The sequence below is a fragment of the Capricornis sumatraensis genome, chromosome 6 (assembly GCF_032405125.1).
Source record: "Capricornis sumatraensis isolate serow.1 chromosome 6, serow.2, whole genome shotgun sequence".
Classification (NCBI taxonomy): Eukaryota; Metazoa; Chordata; class Mammalia; order Artiodactyla; family Bovidae; genus Capricornis; species Capricornis sumatraensis.
This window is the reverse complement of record NC_091074.1, coordinates 105,983,259-106,003,316: the sequence shown is the minus strand read 5'-3', so window position 1 is coordinate 106,003,316 and position 20,058 is coordinate 105,983,259. Positions and strand designations below refer to the sequence as shown.

Below are 20,058 nucleotides of genomic sequence, written 5' to 3'. Positions count from 1 at the left end.
GCAGCCCCTGCTCCCGACAACCGGAGGAAGCCCACGCGCCACGATGAGACCTACCATAGCCAAGAAATAAAATAACATTTCAACAGATTACAGAAGATGCTCAGTTTGATGGGGAAACTAAAGAAAACACACGCAGAACAATAAAATTGGACCCCTATCTTATACCACTCACAATGATTAACTTGAAACGGATTAAACATAAGGACTGTTACCATAAAACTTCTGAAAGAAAATGCAGGGAAGAAAGCCAGCAATTGTGGCTTTACCGACAATTTTTTGGGTATCACAAAGAAAGCCCACACACCCAAAATTCGACAAATGGACTACATCAAACTCAAAAGCTTCTGCATAGCAAAATAAACAATTAACAAAACGAAAAGAATTCTACAGAATGGGAGAAAAATTTCAAAACCCATGTGAGTTATGTGGCTAATATCCAAAATACATAAAGAACTCAGTAACAAAAAACCCAAACAATCTGTTTAAAAACTGCCAGACTAAATATAAATCAACATTTCTCCAAAGAAGATGTGGAAATGGTCAAGAGACAGATGAAAAGATGCTCAACACTACTAAGCATCAGGGAAATGTAAATCAAAGCAAGATACTACCTTTCATTTGTTAGAATAGCTTGATGAAGGAGACAAGCAGGGCTGGTGAGGTTATGGTGAAAAAACAATCTTTATTCACGGTTGGTGGGAATGTAAACTGGTCCAACCACTACGGAGAATATGGAGGTTCCTTAAAAAGTTAAAACTAGATCCACCGTGTGACCCACTGTGTGTATGAGCTATGTCTTTCTTATCCATTCGTCCCTTGATGGCTGTCTTGGATTGTTTCCACATCTTAGCTATTGTGAATAGTGCTGCTGTAGACATGGGAGGGTACACGTCTTGTCAGAATCCTGTCCTCACTTCTCTGTGTACATACAGTATTATTCGACCACGAGGAAGACAGTCACTTCCTATCTGCAACATGAATGGACCCTGTGAACATTATGCTAAGCAAGGTAAGTCAAGCACAGTATGCTATCACTTATATGTGGAAATGTATGTGGAATTTAAAACTCTGAACTTAAAAAAAAGTTATTTTACCTTGGTGGTTACCAAGGGTTTGGGACATAGGGGAGATAAGAGTGATTGTGTTTAACAGCACAGACTTGTAATGAGTATTAAATAAGCCATAGAGATCTAATGCACAGTATAATGAATACAGATAATAATATTGTTAATTCTGTAATGTGGTAAATATCACTACAACAGCAATCATATTACAATATGTATCAGAGTTAACACTTTGTACACTTTACACTTAAACAATGTCACACAAATAACATTTTTTAATTCAAAAAACAAAGCAAAACAAATACAGCCAGTTACACAATGCTTATGAAAGAAAAAATTAACAAGCAAAACTAACATCACTGGATGGAGAAATACATAAAGCAAATGTGAAAATGAGAGGACTGAATATTAATAAAATAACATTCAAATGACTGTTCATTCTCTGCCTTTATCTCTACAATGTTTCTGACAGAATCAATTTGTATAGGCTACAATTCTTAAGATGGCAATTTCTAAAACTAAAAGAATATCATAGTACACATGAAAATGGCATGTTAATTTCAGTACTTAATTCATACCTGCATAAATTAACTTCTGACCTGCTACAGGAAAGGCATCTTTACCCTTTTCGGATTCAATCTTCTCTTTCAGTGCTCTCACCTATGGGAAAAATTTTAAAATATTTGAAAAAAATCTAAACAAAGGAAAATCCAGAATCTGAACAAAGGATGCAATATAAAAAGTTTATACATATTATTGATTCCAAAAACTTAAAAGATCATGTCTTCATAATATTATGTAAAAAAATCCTATTGATAACCCGTACTATTAGATATGGTTAAGTATAAACTGTTTTACCATCTGTTACACAGATTTTTTTTCCTTGAAAGACTTTCTTAGCTGATTTTAAAAATCTATTCAAAATAAATGTTTCAAAAGCAGAAACTATGATTCTCATTATAAAGTTTATGCGTTTATTTCCCACAGAGTAGGCAAGTAAAGAAAAGCTCTCTAATCTAAAAGGTTTAAGAAATAAGGTGGTCTTGTCTACAATGATAAAAAGCAAGTTAAATGTGAATGTCAAAAAGCAAATTATTTACCTTAAAAGTGGCTAATGTTTCATTATAATCACTTGAGGGAGCTTAATAAAGATCAATTAAAGCCTAATTTCTGAGTGTGGGTCTGGACATCAATATTTTGTAAAAGTTTCACAGCTGATTTCAAAGTCTGGCCAAGGTTGAGAACCACTGTATTACTTAAATGATCTTGAGCAAGTTGCTCAGTTTTTCTCAGCATCAGTCTCATCCATAAAGAGGGACTCGAATGGATCATCTTTATGGTTTTTGATCTCTAAAATTACATGACAACAGGTTCATCATGAAGTACTCAGAAAACAAATGTAAATTATTTCCGAAGTAGGGTGGCACAGAAGTTAAAAAAAGAAGAGACATCATAAAACTAAATTTCACTTACTGCCCAAGAATCAAGGGGAAAAATCTCATTTCTTTCAATTCCCAGAATACTTCTGAAAATTGTACAAGTCGATAGTTCTGAGCTTTACATGGAAAATTGTCATGGATACAAAAGGGAGGGCTCCTCCCCAAATCACACTGTTACTATTAATGTAAGTAGTAGCTGAAATCAAAACCCAGACCTTCTGACTCCAAGCTTTAGAGCAGAGTATTTTGAAAATGTCACATAAATCACCCTTGCTATACTTATCATCTTCCTGAAGTGGGTCAGTAGCATCACTGCTATTCTGTTATTTCCCAAGGTGGAAACCCGTCACAAGAATCTCAACCACTAAATATATATATGAGTACGAGAGGGAAAGTAGGGCAAACAACAACAAAACACCCCTCCAATCACTTTATTACTAAATAACACTGCTTCAAAGAAACCAACACTGTGATTAAAGAATACGAAGAAATAACAATGAGAACTCTATATGCATTAATACCTATATGATGTGATTTAAAAAGTAATCACAGACTAACACCAAACATTTATTATTGAACGAAAATTAACAAACTAAGCATGTAATCACTGCACATGGTGACTGCAGCCATGAAATTAAAAGACACTTACTCCCTGGAAGGAAAGTTGTGACAACCTAGACAGCATCTTAAAGAGCAGAGACATACATTACTTTGCCAACAAAGGTCCGTCTAGTCTAGGCCATGTTTTTCCAGTGGTCATGAATGGATGTGAGAGTTGGACTGTGAAGAAAGCTGAGCGCCGAAGAATTGATGCTTTTGAACTGTGGTGTTGGAGAAGACTCTTGAGAGTCCCTTGGACTGCAAGGAGATCCAACCAGTCCATCCTAAAGGAGATCAGTCCTGCGTGTTCATTGGAAGGACTGATGTTGAAGCTGAAACTCCAATACTTTGGCTACCTGATGCAAAGAGCTGACTCCTTTGAAGAGACCCTGATGCTGGGAAAGATTGAGGGCAGGAGGAGAAGGGGATGACAGAGGATGAGATGGTTGGATGGCATCACCAACTCAATGGACATGGGTTTGGGTGGACTCCGGGAGATGGTGATGGACAGGGAGGCCTGGTGTGCTGCAATTCATGGGGTCGCAAAGAGTCGGACACCACTGAGCGACTGAACTGAACTGAAAAAGAAAAGCTCAACCTCATTAATTACCAGAAGCACAAAATTAAATGTCAGATTATCATTAATCCAATAATGGTCACACTGGAAAAGACTGTCTTGAATAATTTTTGGTGTTAAGTGTGAAGAGAAGGATATACTTTCAGAATGAGAGTATCAAATGATATAATGTTTTGTGGACAATATACCAAAATGTCTCATTGGCAGAGGGTGTGTGGGAGGGTGTGTGTAGATTCAACCTGGCAATACCACTTTGGGTCATGCATCGAAGAAAATAGGAGAGCTAGACTTTGAAACCAGGTTCACTGACCCGTCCAAGCTTCTGGCATTATTCCTTTACCTCAACCCAATGATCTTCACTTCCAATCCATTTAAGTCATCTACTCACAGCCATTCAGAACACAGGTTGAATCTCATCATCCCCAAAATGCTCTTCAAAATTATAATAGAAGTGCTAATCTCATCCCATCAACTCTCTCAGTAACTGTTCACCACACCTGGTCTTGCATTCCATTCCAACTCTGGTCCCCTGAGCCTCTCCTTTTGTTCCAGCTCTGTTCAGCTTAGACAATAATGCCACTGCTTCTGTCACCTCCTAACACCACACGCTTGTCTTCCTACTGCTCCTGCCAGGCAAATTTCCACATATGGAGCAACACACCTGAATTTTCCAGTACTCAAAACTGACATCAACCACTCTGTGGTGTCACACTCTTCTACGTTACTTAGCTAACAAATTTCACCTTTAACACCTAACCAGCTACCTAGCCACATTCACAGTCTTCTAAATGTTACTGAAGAAGAGGAAAGACATTCCCAATCTTTCTGTTCCCCTGGTTAGCCCTCTCTTCCATCCTCCACGACATTGCTGTTTCAAATCTGTACTCTCCTCTAAATTTGATTCCCAACACTGGCCCTCTCCCCGCAGATGACTACTTTCTACTTCATTCAAGACACAGACAACACTCCAGGAGCTCACACTCTCAACTTGCTGTTTCCAAACTGACACAGGGGGTTTTTCTGCATCCAGATTCACCTCATCTCCGTTTCTTCTCTACTACATGAAAGGTATCCCTCTCTTCAAATCTAATTCCTGTTGTCCCTCCAGTACCTTGCTGAATTCGTTATGTTTCCTATCCCCTCATCCACTTTTATTTTCAACCTCTCCCTCAAAGCCAGTTCACTTACATTCACATTTACACAGACCTAATTCTCTATCATCTTAAAAAAACCCCTCCCCCAATCTGTCCCCTGCTAGTTACACTCTCCTCCCTTTAGTCTCAAGCAATTTTCACGAAAGTTGACTACACATTGCTTTTGCTTACTCACAACTGCATACTTCTTACTCAAGAGTGCAATACAATGCAGATCAATTGAAGCATGGACTTTGTTCTCATTTTGCTGCGTATTTTCTGCAGCAGCGCTACTCCTACAATGACAGTAAGGTGGCCCCCCCAGTACCCCTGAGTTTAGCAGCATCAGCCCCCGACGCGTCTTAATCCTTCTCCATAGTATTTCTTGACCTCTCTGTCACGGCTGACAGCACTGACCCACTTCTCCCTTTCACACTGTCTTACTTTGGATTCCGTAACACTGAACTGCTCCAGGTCTCCTCCTACCTCTGCTCCCTCCCTTCTGAAATGCCCTCCTGGCCCAGACCTTTAAGGGTTACTCAAGGCTATGCTTTTGACTGAATTTTCTTTTACACACTCTTCCAGGATAATCTATCTCATCTACTTCTAGTTTTAAGAACCAATTGGATGTCACCTGTATCTCTAGCCCAGTTCTCCCTTGACCTTCACTTTTGCATATCCAACTCTACTAGAAACCTTCACAGGATATCCCATAGGCATTTGAACCAGAATGTATTTGCTGAAGGATGGTTTCTAGACTACTTTAAGTCTTCTCTAACCCAATCAAGCTGAGCACCATTTTGAAACAGCTTATACTTCAGAAAAGCCTTCTTTTCAAAAGTTGTTGTGAAGTAGGAAAAGGTAGCAACTCTTGCACGTGGCTTCTCCGGGAAAGGTTATGTCCAGCAGCCAATGTAGTTATAACTCCTTTAACACAGTCAACAAGAGTCCAAAATGCAGCACTTGAGTGCAACCTCAAAAATGACAGAGTGATCTTTGTTCATTTCCAAGGCAAACTATTCAGTATCACAGTAATCCAAGTCTACGACCCAACCCCGAATGCTGAAGAAGCAGAAGTGGAACGGTTCTATGAAGACCTACAAGACCTTCCAGAACTAACACCAAAAAAAGGTGTCCTTTTCATCATAGGGGACTGGAATCCAAAGTAGGAAGTCAAGAGATACCCAGAGTAACAGGCAAGTTTGTCACTGGAGTACAAAATGAAGCAGGGCAAAGGCTAACAGAGTTTTGCCCAGACAATGCAGTGGTCATAGCAAACACCCTCTTCCAACAACACAAGAGATGACTCTACACATGGACATCACCAGATGGTCAATGTCGAAACCAGATGGATTATATTCCTTGCAACTGAAGATGGAAAAGCTCTATACAGTCAGCAAAAAACAAGAGCAGGAGCTGACTGTGCCTCAGATCATGAACTCCTTATTGCAAAATTCAGACTTAGGCTGAAGAAAGTAGGGAAAACCACTAGACCGTTCAGGTATAACCTAAATTAATTTCCTTACGATTATACAGTTGAAGTGACAGATTCAAGGGATTAGATGTGATAGACAGGGTGCCTGAAGAATTGTGGACGGAGGGAGGTTCACAACATTCTAGAGGAGGCTGTGATTAAAACCATCCCCAAGTAAAAGAAATTCAAAAGGCAAAATGTCTAAGCAGAGCTTACAAACAGCTGAGAGAAGAAAAGCGAAAGACAAGAGAGAAAAGGAAAGATATATCCATCTGAATGCAGAGTTCTAAAGAACAGCAAGGAGAGATAATAAAACCTTCTGCAGTGATCAATGAAAAGAAATAGAGAACAGAATGGGAGAGACTTGAGAACTCTTCAAGAAAATTAGAGATACCAAGGGAACATTTCATGCAAAGATGGGCTCAATAAAGGACAGAAATGGTACGGACCTAACAGAAGCAGAAGATACTAATAAGAGGTGCCAAGAATACACAGAAGAACTGTACAAAAAAATCATCATGACCCAGATAATCACGATGGTGTGATCACTGACCTAGAGCCAGATATCCTGGAATGAAAAGTCATGTGGGCCTTAGGAAGCATCATTATGAACAAAGTTCATCATTATGAACAAAGTGGAGGTGATGGAATTCCAGTTGAGCTATTTCAAATCCTAAAAGATGATGTTGTGAAAGTGCTGCACTCAATATGGCAGCAAATTTGGAAAACTCAGCAGTGGCCACAGGACTGGAAAAGGTCAGTTTTCATTCTAATCCCAAAGAAAGGGAATGCCAAAGAATGCTCAAACTACTGCACAATTGCACTCATCTCACACGCTAGCAAAGTTATGCTCAAAATTCTCCAAGCCAGGCTTCAACAGTCCATGAACCATGAACTTCCAGATACTCAAGCTGGATTTAGAAAAGGCAGAGGAACCAGAGATCAAGTTGCCAACATATATCAGATCATAGAAAAAGCAAAAGAATTCCAGAAAAACATCTACTTCTGCTTCACTGACTACACTAAAGCCTTTGACTGTGTGGATCACAACAAAATGTGGAAAATTCTTCAAGAGATGGGAATACCAGACCACCTGACCCGCCTCCTGAGAAATCTGTATTCAGGTCAAGAAGCAACAGTTAGAACTGGACATGCAACAACAGACTGGTTCCAAACAGGAAAAGAAGTAAGGCAAGGCTGTATATTGTCACTCTGCTTATTTAACTGATATGCAGAGTACATTGTATAAAATGTTGGGTTGGATGAAGTACAAGCTGGAATCAAGATTGTCAGGAGAAATATCAATAACCTCACATATGCAGGCTATACCACTCTTATGGCAGAAAGTGAAGAGGAAATAAACAGCTTCTTGATGAAAGTGAAAGAGGAAGAGTGAAAAAGCTGGCTTCAGTGCAGTGCAGTTCAGTTCAGTCGCTCAGTCGTGTCCGACTCTTTGCAACCCCATGAATTACAGCACGCCAGGCCTCCCTGTCCATCACCATCTCCTGGAGTTCACTCAGACTCACGTCCATTGAGTCCGTGATGCCATCCAGCCATCTCATCCTCGGTCGTCCCCTTCTCCTCCTGCCCCCAAAAGTCAACATTCAAAAAACTAAGATCATGGCATCCAGTTCCATCACTTCATAGCAAATAGATGGGGAGACAATGGGAACAGTGAGAGACTGTATTGTCTTGGGCTCCAAAATCACTGCAGATGGTGACTGCAGCCATGAAATTAATAGACACTTGCTTCTTGAAAGAAAAGCTATGATCAACCTAGACAGGATATTAAAAAGCAGAGACATTACTTTGCCAGCAAAGGTCCATCTAGTCGAAGCTATGGTTTTTCCAACAGTCACCTATGAATGTGATAGTTGGACCATAAAGAAAGCTGAGTGCCGAAGAATTGATGTTTTTGAACTGTGGTGTTGGAAAAAGACTCTTGAGAGTCCCGTGGACTGCAAAGGGAGCAAACCAGTCCATCCTAAAAGAAAGCAGTCCTGAATATTCATTGGAAGGAGTGATGCTGAAATTGAAGCTCCAATACTTTGGCCACCTGATGCAAAGAACTGACTCACTGGGAAAGACCCTGATGCTGGGAAAGACTGAAGGCAGGAGAAGAGGACGAGAGGATGAGATGGCTGGATGGCATCACCGACTCGATGGACATGAGTTTGAGCAAGCTCTGGGAGTTAGTGAAGGACAGGAAAGCCTGGCATGCTGCAGTCCATGGGGTCATAAAGAGTAAAACGTGACTGAACGACTCAACTGAACTGTGCTGAGTCCCGTGTCAATGCTTCCATTAAGTCGTCTCAAAAGGATGGGCCTAATACTAAGCACTACAACCAGAGTAAACAACAAGTTTCTCCTGGTTGAAGCAGGGGTATGGAGCTATACTTTCATTTTGCTGCTTATTTCCCCCTAAAGGATGGTAGTTTATCACTGATTAGAGACAGAATATGGTTAAGACTCAAGAAATTATTTTTTTTCTTAGCCACATACTTCTCTTTTATGAAATCGTACATTTTAAAAGAAAAACATACTCAACACCTTCTACTAAATATAGCTAACATCGCTTTTTTTACCCAAAAGGGAGACAATCATAATAGTTTATTGAAAAAAGCCAACGCAAAAGCAGATCAGTTATCCTTTTCATCCCATTCTGTTCTGAGGTAGTTGTCTCTCACTTCTCCAATATTCCTTACATTAAATCCAGTGGTTCCAACTTATCATCTAACTACTTTCCAATGTGAACACTATATTGTATCCCATGACACTATCTTAGTTCAGGCCAACCACCATTAAACGTAGTTATTTCCACGAATTTAAGTTGTATGTTTCAGATATAAAAGTAATGTCTTTTAAATCTTATCTCCATAGTACTATGATGTTTTGCAAGTCAGTCTTCCTACACATCACTTAGTTCATGAGTGCTAATACTTACCATGTGTCAGGCAGTGTACAAAGAGCCTCACAACATTTAACTCATTTACTGTGTGTTAGATCTCTATTTGAATCCTGGCTGGTTATTCAGACAGACTTAGTATTTGAAAACAACAAATACTGCTGAGATTTGTGAACACTGATACAGGCATTTTTGAGGCAATCTGCCATCCTTTGACCCCAAAATTCCACGTCTAAGAATCAATACTAAAGGGATGTTCACATAAATACTTCAAAGATACATGAACAAAATACGTGTAGTACACTACTTACTGTAATACTGCAAACAACCCTAAATATCCATCAATGATGAAATGGTAAAATACATTACTGCTCATGCATACAGCTGTATAGTTATACAACACAGTAAGAACACTGACTATATAAAGAAATTCACAGAATGCATGTACATTAAAATGACTGGAAGAAATATTTACAATTATCTTTAAAGACAAAAGCAATGGATTTTTAAATACACGGTGTTGTTTTTATGTATTATATGCACACATTTTTCTGGAAAAAAAAAAAAAAGACAAGCAGCATATACAGAATTCGACAGTGGTTACTTAGACCAGGGGCCTAAAGCCTTTTGCTCTTTACTTTATACGCTTTACTTACCATAACAAGTCTCGACTGTTTTTAGTAATGAGGGGAAATTTAAATAGTTTAAAAGAAAAAACACCTCATGGTACCCTCTTCCAACCATTACTAATATTACACAAGAATACACTGCAATTTATGAGATCTCACTAAAGCAGAAAATTCTGGATAGTAGTTTGAACACTACATAGCCTAGCAAATTAAAAAATTAGTAACAGCAAATAAGTTTTAGCCATTAACCATTATGTATGTTAGTCACTCAGTCGAGTATGACTCTTTGCAACCCCATGAACTGTAGCCTGTCAAGCTCCTCTGTCCATGAATTTTCCAAAAAGAGTACTGGAATGGGTTGCCATTCCCTTCTCCAGGGTATCTTCCCAATCCAGAGACTGAACCTGGGTTTCCCACACTGCAGGCAGATTCTTAACCATCTGAGCCACCAGGGAAGCCCCCATTAGCAAAAGGAAACAGAGACCTAAAGCAAACTATGTTTACAATAGGATTTCATACATTTACACTATGGGCAAAACTTTTTCCTTTTTGGTTCCTTGGGCGGTATCCTTTCATTTGATAAACTAGTGCAGGCACCAAAGAGTATTTCCTGGATCTTTCCCACAAAGCAGGTTTCAGGTAATTCTAAACACAGAACTGATTATGAAGATGTCAGCTGACATTAATGCAACAGGAAAAATCTTCCCACTGGACCAAAGGAATGAAAAAATGTGGCACAATCTTTTTTTTTTAAACTGAAAAAATAATTCAGATTACAGTATTAACAATGTGCGGATAACAGTAAACAAAGACAGTAACCCTCATTCTCAAATTAGGGTTACGATCTAGAAGTTACTATTTTAAGTATAATTCAAAATTCATAATCCATTCTCCCCCAACAGAATGATGATTCTCCCCCAACTATGATGATTAGGATCCTAAAGCCAAAGAACTCAAAGTGTTAGTCGCTCAGTTGCGTTCAACTCTATAACCGAGAGCTGTTGAATTGCAGCCCTCCAGGCTCCTCTGTCCATGGAATTCTCCAGGCAAGAATACTGGAGTGGGCAGCCATTCCCTTCTCCAGGGGAATCTTCCCAGTCTGGGTCTCCAGCATTGCAGGCAGACTTTTTACTGTCTGAGCCATCAGGGAAGCCCCTGGTAACCAACAGCAGCTACTAATTTCTTTCCTTTTTTTTTTTAAAATAAAAAAAGTCTCTCTATTTATGCCAGTTTAATCTATTCTACAATATTATGAATACATTCCTAACAGTATGGTCTCATCAAGATCAAAACAGACACAGACTTTGAAGACAGTAAAGCAGAAACTCCCAAGTTACCTGTAAATTTTAAAGTTTCTATACAGGCAGAGAACGGATCTAATACACTACAGAAAAAGCCACCCACCTAATACAACTGGACATGCAGAGGGCAGGACAGAGGGAGAGACAACAACTGCTATCCACCTGCTCAAGCATCGAGGACCTAGTCACACACACTAGTCATTTGTAGCTGGTCTATTTCCTCTGCTGGAATAGGTATACATAATGTTAAAGGGTTTATAAAGTTCATTCCACTATAAAATTAGCTGTCAGAGAGCCAAATGCAAGGAATGCATTTATCCAAACTTACAGGCAACAGACGTGTGGTGTCCTTCAGCAGGATTCACTGTTCTATACCAAGTTTAAATTTATAACATTTCTTTCCAAAAGCAACAGAAATTTTATACACTGTCTATCAAATAATCTCAATTTCCAAGCCTAAAATGGCAGAATACTGCTCTCAACACTGAAGTTGCTTACTACATCAAGCTGAGAAAATAAAGATATCTCACACAAACCATGTTCAAAAAGGACAGTGGAAAAAAACACTGATCACAATGAATGGAAAACTGATAAAAACAGGAATTGTTTTTTAAAAAATTGCACAGATTTCTGATTTCACAATTTACCCAAATTTTCAGATCCATGATCTCTTCTGCTTTTCACACCAACTCTATGAGGAAGGCAGGTAAATTACTATTACTCCCATTTTACCTTTGAGAAAACAGATTTACAGATTTAAGTACTATACCACACTCAAAGATACAAGGCAACTACAAAGTGGTAAAAAGCTCTCCTCTAGCATAGGGAACGGTATGATGTATTTGAAAGAGCAAGATGTTAAAAAGAAAAAAAGGGCAAACAGATTCAAGAGCTACTCTTAGGTTCTGCTGTAAGGAAGAGGGGGAAACGGGACAGCAGACAAATGTGGAGACAAGGGAGGCTTTTATTAAAACAAGGACATGGTTTAGAAAGCCCTAGAAATGGAAAAATCAATGATGAAGAAAAGGAGAACTGATGGAGTGATGTCCTTTATAAATGAGAGTTTAGGATGTTGTGGGAAAGTGAAGGAACTGGCCTTAGATAGCACTATCCACAATACAAAGCTATCTCCACAATAAAGAGAGGCTGTTGGGTAGGGAACTCTGCTAGGATCTTGAGTAAGTTCTGTCCTGACAGTTTCTATGTTCTCAATAAAATCTCAGATCTAGGGTCATCAACTGAAAATAAAGAATGGAGATGACATGAAACATGCCTATGACACCAGAAAAATGAATTGACTAGTAAAACGTACGACTGCCAGTACGAAGGGCTTGACGATAATTATTGTTCAGGAATTTGAGACAAGGAGCCCACCTGTCCAGTTTCCAGTAGCACAGGGGCAAGCACAAGCACAGACCTAATCATATCTGGGGTTTTTCAAACAAGAACAACGGAGTGAGAGTGGGGCCGTGCTGTTAAGCACTGTCACCAAGCATACAGTGTATTATCTCAAACTCACACAAGCTTCAAACAATCCTGAGACGTCAGTATTTCTGTGGCTGTACTCTCAACTTTACTGATGAGGAAACAGGCACAAAACTGGGTAACTTGCCAAAGATCACATCACATGGCAAGTGCTATGGCCAGGACTGAAAGCTAGGCAGCCTGGCTCAAGAGACATGCTACACCTGACCCTTGCAAGGGAGTGATTATAACCACTGGCTCTATTTTAGCTGGGCAAAAGTAGAAGCCCAGAGGGGAGGGCCAGAGAAAAGCAGTATGGATCAAATGGATTTAAGTTTCATAAGAACTGGAAACAGAGGAAAGTTAAAGTGAGGTACCAAAAACAGATTACTGTGGACAAGAGGAAGAGCTCCAGTTATTTGCTGTGATAAGAGCTAGTTACCACTCCTGGGTCTGAATAAATGAGTTAAGTAGAAGGAAAGCTCACTAGATGTGCAATTAATGAATGGAGATCAGACTGTGGGCAAGACTATCATTCAAAGACAGTGAAACTACCAAGGCCATTGACTGTGACCTCAGGCAAGTTACTAATCATGCTGGTCTCCAACTCTTCTTTTTAAAACACACACCATTACATATTTTTCACAATTCTGGTTTGGTTTTTTTTTTTTTTTAAACAATGCCCACCACAGGCTATGACACTCAGAATTACTGTGATTGTTTTCACATGTCTCCCATGCATTCCTCAATTCACTGAAACCTAACTTCTGGCCCCACCACTTCAAGCAGACTACTCACCCGGTCACTTATGACCTCCAAGTTGCCAAAACCAGAAGTCATGTTCCTTGTTTTCATCTTACTTTTTTGCAAGTAGCAGATACACTTGACCCTCTCCTTGTCTTTGAAACTTTTCTCTTCTCTTGGATTCTTCCTTCTTCAAAGGTTGCTCCTTGACTGCCTGAACTTTTCACTACTCAGTCTTCACATGGTATATACAATACCCCAGGTTTCAGCCCTAAGCCCCATTCCTTTCCATTCTCACCAAAGTTCCTCAATTCTAGTAGCATATAAGGGATAATTTAGGCACTTGGGCTCAATTTCATCAAGAACGGGCACTGAAAAAGGTTGAGGCAAGATGATCTCATCCATTCCCATGGACTGAGGTCAAACATACATGTGGCTTGTCACGTCTCTGCTGCTGCTAAGTTGCTTCAGTCACGTCTGACTCTGTGCAAGCCCACAGACGGCAGCCCACCAGGCTCCCCTGTCCCTGGGATTCTCCAGGCAAGAACACTGGAGTGGGTTGCCATTTCCTTCTCCAATGCATGAAAGTGAAAAGGGAAAGTGAAGTTGCTCAGTCGTGTCCGACTCTTAGCGACCCCATGGACTGCAGCCTACCAGGCTCCTCCGTCCACGGGATTTTCTGGGCAAGAGTACTGGAGTGGGTTGCCATTGCCTTCTCCGTGCCATGTCTCTAACCCCAGGCAAATTTCCCTCTGGAGTTGAAATTCATAGCAAATCTTGCCATTTCCACCTGAATGTTCAGTAGGCGTCTTAAATGTAAGTCTTTGAGTTCCCACCCCAATCCCTAAACCTGCTCCTCTCCCAACCCTCCATATCTCAGCAAAGAACATAGTGTTCACACAAGTTATACAACTAAAACCTATACTTAATCTTTGATTTCTCAACTTCCCCCACTACAACCCATCATCTGCTCTACCCTTCCAACCATATCACAAATCCCTCCAACTCCAATCTCTACTCTTACTTCCCTGGTCAAAACTTCAACTCCTGAAACTGTTGTGCAAGCCTCACTGCTCTTCGTACTATCTGTTCTCCAGACAGCAAAGTAACCTTTCCAAATCATAAAAGAAATATTTTTTCTGCTCTGCTTAAAAGCCCCCAGAGGCTTCCTATTTTACAATGAAAATCTCCAGTTTATTACAAAGCCCTACAGGCCCTGGCCTCTTGCCTAACTCTAATCCCTCACCTCTCTTTCCCCTCACCTACTAGAACAATAAAACAGGCCTTTTTTGATTCCCACCTACTTTTTGATTCCCTCACCTACAAAACAGGCCTTTTTTAATTCCCAAAGCACACCCCTGAAAGCCTTTTCCTAAAGAAAACACTCTCCCCATCTCTGAGCGCTTATTATTCAGATCTCAGTTTAAATGTCACCTTATTTAGAAAGGGCTTCTGTGACCAGTCAATTTAAAAGTAGCCACCTAGTCATGCACTATCACATTACCTCACCCTATTTCAATTCTCTACATAACTCTTACCATTATCTGGTTTTGAAAACTTGTTTTTCAACTGATTTATCCCACTATAACGTACGCACGATGACAGCAGGACCTGACATTTTTAGTTAGTATTCAACCAATATTAAACAAATTAACATGCAAAGATTGAGGGATCACTGACTTGGCAATTCATCAAAAAATGTATTTAGTTTATTCAAAAGATCTTTACCAAATTCTTGTTGCTGTTGTTTAGTCTCTAAGTCATACCTGACTCTTTGCAACTCAATGGACTGTAGGCTCCTCTGTCCATGGGATTTCCCAGGCAAGGATACTGAAAGGGGTTGCCATTTCCTTCTCCAGGGGATCTTCCCGACCCAGGGATAGAATCCACATCAGCTTCACTGGCAGATGGATTCTCCACCACTAAGCCACCGGGAAAGCTCCCGTAAATGCTTCCTGTGTGCTAAGCACAGAGACAGCAAAGGTCCGATGCAAGCCTGCCAGGTTCCCCAGGTACTTCCAGTATTCTGTTTTACCAAAATACCTTAGTTTCACCTCTGTGATATAGCATTTTAATACGTTAACTACTTAAAGGTTTTAATAATCTAGGAAACTTTCAAAATAAGGCACCAACTCCAGCACAACTCTATTATAATACAATCAGTCACGATGGGAACAATGTGCTAAAAAATGATAGCTAGTAAATCCTATATACAAAACTAGTACTCAAGCAGTATTTTGCAGCACAAATGTATCACAAAGTGAGATAAGTCTTTGCAGATTACTGTACAGAACATCAAATACACTGTCTATACTAATTAAAACTACTGTACTTTAGCAACTGTCTTATCAAAAACTTCCAACGTATACACTTTGCTTTGTTGTGACTTATGTAGTATTTCAGCTTGTGCATTTAATGTCTCACCTCCAACTTACTGTTGTTTTTCCCCCAGTTATTTTATAAGAGGGGATGAATTATTATTGTAATAACAATAAAGACTTTTGTAATGGTTAACACTAAACGCAGTGCAAGGTAACGGTCAAGTAAATGGTACAAAATGGCAAAGTTAAGAAAGTTTCACTGGTTTTAAAAAAAAAAAGGCAGGGGAGGACTTTCAACATTCAAAAACTAAAGCAAATATGAACATCTTAAAAACAAATCCTCCTGCTTTTTCTACTGTGTCCGTCTCCTACGCTATAGCCACCGACTGAGCTAAGACTATGTAAATACGTCTCCCCAAAAGCCCCAGACCATGTCTCCTGTGTCCTTGCATTCCTCTGGTTCTGCCAGTCAAAGCTTACTGAACACTTACTTGTTGAGCAAATGAATCACTCCCATGATTCCTCTTATCTCTTGGTCCTCTTTCACTCATTTTTGCTCCTACTCCTCTCAAGCTCACAAGAGTTTCTACACCAGCCATTTCAAGTTACTTAAGTAATTTAAGGTTCCTTAGTTACTTCTAGGTAAAAAAATCAAACCTCTGAGTGGCCAACATAGAGGTTTCAGAGACCAAAATCTGTTCATTTTATGTGAATCTCCCTAAAAGTCTCACTAAAATCCCATTTTTTCCCCTTTATTTTAGATTTATTTTCCTAATATCCTTGGCTATCTAGTTTTCACAAACAGGATACTTACAGTCTGCCGATAATTATATAATTTTCATTGCTTCTTTTCTTACTGGAATGCTCTCAAATACAGTATTAAAAATAAACGTTAATTTAAAAATCACTATAAAGATGCAATTAAAATAGCTCTAATGTTTTCCCCATTTCTGAAATTTAAGTCCATTAAAGTAAAAACCCACAAGTCATTTTAAAGTAAATGTTCCAGAATATCCTGATTAAATGTTTTCATTTCTTGTCCCAGACTAACAATGTTAGGTTTTACATTTCTATAAACAGCAGCACAATTATACTTGGACAAACAGCAACAAAAAACTGAAGAAGCAACTCTGTAACTAAGCTTTCTGAAAATCTACCTCCAGAAGTATATGTTTATAATTCATATAAATAAACTGGAAAATAGCAACATAGCTAATTATCTATAAAAACACAAATAGTAACATAGCTAATTATCTATACAAACACAATATTGGCTCTAAGATAATGAATGCATAAAATGCCTAAAGAACAACACAAATCTAGTAGAACATAAAAATTTCAGTGGAGCTGTAGAAAGTCACTGCATATCTTCAATAAACCCAGAAATATAAAACACACACACACACACACACCCCCTCAAACCTTTAGGTTTCAATAATTCTGGAACTAATTGTGAATACCAGTTGGTTAAGTTCCTGCAGCACCAACATTACAAAAAACTAAAGTCAATAGCTATTTTATGGAAAATTTTGGCTGAAAACATTACACAGCTGCATTTTCACTTCCATCCTTTAACTTACAAGTACACAATAAGCAGTAATATTCAGTAATAGCAATCCACAGGTGTTGTCAATTTTGAGGTCACTGAATTTCTCATTGAAGCTTGGTATCTCTTGCACCTTTTAAGAATTTATAATGTAGCATATTTACACATATAATCAAGTGCCTTGAACTAAAACCATTTTGTGCCACAATTTCAAAAAGCTTGGGAACTACATTTTTAAAATGAAAATTCAAGATCACTCAAAGGTACCCATTGATTAATAATGGATTCCATTTACTGACCACCAATTAAATACTATTTAATCTTCACATCTTTGTAAAACAGGTACATAGCAAATTAAGTTAGAGCCGCAAATGGGAGCTCAGGTTTATTTAATTAACCAACACCAAGTAGTCCTGTATGGATGTGAGAGCTGGACTATAAAGAAAGCTGAGCCCAGAAGAACTGATGCTTTTGAAGTGTGGTGTTGGAGAAGATTCTTTAGAGTCCCTTGGACTGCAAGGAGATCCAACCAGTCCATCCTAAAGGAAATCAGTCCTGAATATCAGTGGATGGACTGATGCTGAAGCTCAAACTCCAATACTTGGCCACCTGAAGTGAAGAAATGACTCACTGGAAAAGACCCTGATGCTGGGAAAGATTGAAGGCAGGAGGAGAAGGAGACAACAGAGGATGAGATGGTTGGATGGCATCACCGACTCAACGGACATGAGTTTAAATAAGTAAGCTCCGGACAGGGAGGCCTGGCATGCTGTGGTCCACAGGGTCGCAAAGAGTCGGAAACGACTAAGCGACTGAACTGAAGATCCCCGACATCCACCAAAACTGAATCAATTATTTTGAAAAATACAGATGGGCAGAAAGTTGCTGCTGTAAATACAGCACTGTGACAACCTCAAAGGTGTACAGACTCACATTTCCACAACACAAGAAGTTTACACTGAATGGCAATTTTTAGATCTTGGCATAAAGTTGTACTGACTTCAACACAGTGGCTTTTTGCAGTCACAAATACAGAGGATGACATGAGAATTTAACACGTGAAGTTAGAGTCGTTCAAGAGTTTACAGAAGAGATTCAGAGTTTTTATTTTCTTTATTTCTCCTCTGAAAGGCTATTATTTGGGGGTTGGGTGCAGACTTCCGATCCTACAATTTCAAGGCTTCTAACACAGGGAACTTGCTAATCTGGAGTTAAGTTTGCGCCTGGATTTATTGGAAGGGCTCTAATGCAACAACCTTCACCACCAAAAAGGCCTCGAAGTGCAATCTACGTATGGGTGTGGGCTGGGTGGCGGGAGAACTGCTGCGAAACGATTCAAGATTTATGCAAATAAAATGGTCACCAATTCTGCGGCGAAGAGGGCAAAAAAGGCATTTTCACCACCCCTCACACTCACACTCTGCGGCTGACGGAACCTGATACCATTTTATTTAAGGCTCATTATCTCCAGTTACCACCTCCAAGACCTCAGCGCCTAACCAGGTCCACGCAGGGATAGTGGCGACGCCAACCTCTCCCTCCCTAACCTGTGCACCCACACCCCGGAGCGCAGCTCGACCGCCCAGGCCACCCTGACCTCCCCTCCCCCTCTGGCCCCTCCACCGAGAGCGCCCAGGCCGAGGCCTCCGGTGCCCCGCTAACGCGTGCTTCACGCCATATGCCACCCGGGCTTCGGTGTCCGACCACTGCTTCCCCTCACTCCTGCCACAAAGCCCACAGCCCACCCTGAAGGTCCAGTGGGCCGCACGCTGCCGGGTCCCTGGCCCTACCCGCGCCTGGAACCCGCAGGCCTCATAAGCGCCCGGGTCCCTAGAACCCCGCTCGCCATGCCCTCTCGGGTGCACCGCGGCTCTACCGCTCAGGCTGCGCTCGAAGCTGAGGTCGGGGCCCCGCACGCGGTCCCGCCGCGGCACCCCCAGCCCAGGCCCTCCCGGCCCCTCGCGCGAACCGCCCCCGCTCCGTGCCGGGCCCAGCGCGCCCCGCCGCACTCACCGTCTCGTCGGGGTCGATGTCGATCTTGAAGGTCTGCTGCTGGAGGGTCTTCAGGGTGACCAGCATGGTGCCGTCGCGCAGCTCGGCTGCCGGGCCTGCTCCGGGTGCTGGCCGCTGGGCGGGGTCTGTGGCCTGGCGGGGCCCCGGGGTCGCCCGCGCTCCTCGCGCACTCGGGAGGAAGGCGGTGGGGGTGGGGGCTTGTCACATTCGCCCTGCAGAGCGGCCTCTCCCCCAGCCCTGGCTCCCGGCCGCGCCGCTGCCTCCGCGACTGCGGCCTTCCTCGCGAGCTCGGGCCGCCGTGCTTCCTCACGCGCCCGGTTACCAGCCACTGGGTCTGTAGGAAGCGCGAGGGGCTCTGCGAGAGCAGCAGAGAATCCGCTAGCTCACCACAGGCTGGTGGCCGCCATCATCGTGACTCGCCGAGACGCGCCCTCCCCCCACCACCCTAAAAACCTGGGGGGGGATGGGGCCGGGACGGCGGAGCGCGCAGGCGTAGGGTGCGGCGAGGCTGTGCGCATGCGCAGGCAAGAACTCCGCCCCGGAATTGGGGCGGGGCGGATTGCCGCTCTGGAATGTCGGCCGCCTGGATGGCGCGTGCGCAGGCGCAGTCAGTGGGCGTCTCGTGGGGGGCGCTCAGGGCTTCCTCGTCGCGTCTGTTTCTGGGGCCTTCTCCCGCCCGCTGTCGCTCCGCCTACGTGCAGACTCCGCCCGGTTGCCTGAGTTGCGCAATCCGTAGCCGGGGAAGCGCTACGTGGAGACAGGACAGAGTGGCTGGCGAGCCTTGGAACTGGGGAACTAGAGGGCGGTAGGTCGGGGCGAGGTTTAAGTGAAAGGATTGCGGGCAACCA

General features: G+C 41.6%; 1 protein-coding gene across 1 annotated transcript in view; it reads right to left on the bottom strand.

Moving 5' to 3' along the window:
• RAD23B (RAD23 homolog B, nucleotide excision repair protein) overlaps positions 1-19,607 on the bottom strand; it is a 42,021-nt gene extending 22,414 nt beyond the window's left edge. The window contains exons 1-2 of the mRNA XM_068973739.1: positions 19,211-19,607; positions 1,643-1,724 (exon numbers count right to left, since the gene is read on the bottom strand). Coding sequence (XP_068829840.1) covers positions 1,643-1,724; positions 19,211-19,276 — 148 coding nt within the window. The 5' untranslated portion in view covers positions 19,277-19,607. The remainder of the gene's footprint in view (positions 1-1,642; positions 1,725-19,210) is intronic.
• Positions 19,608-20,058: the final 451 nt, after the last annotated feature.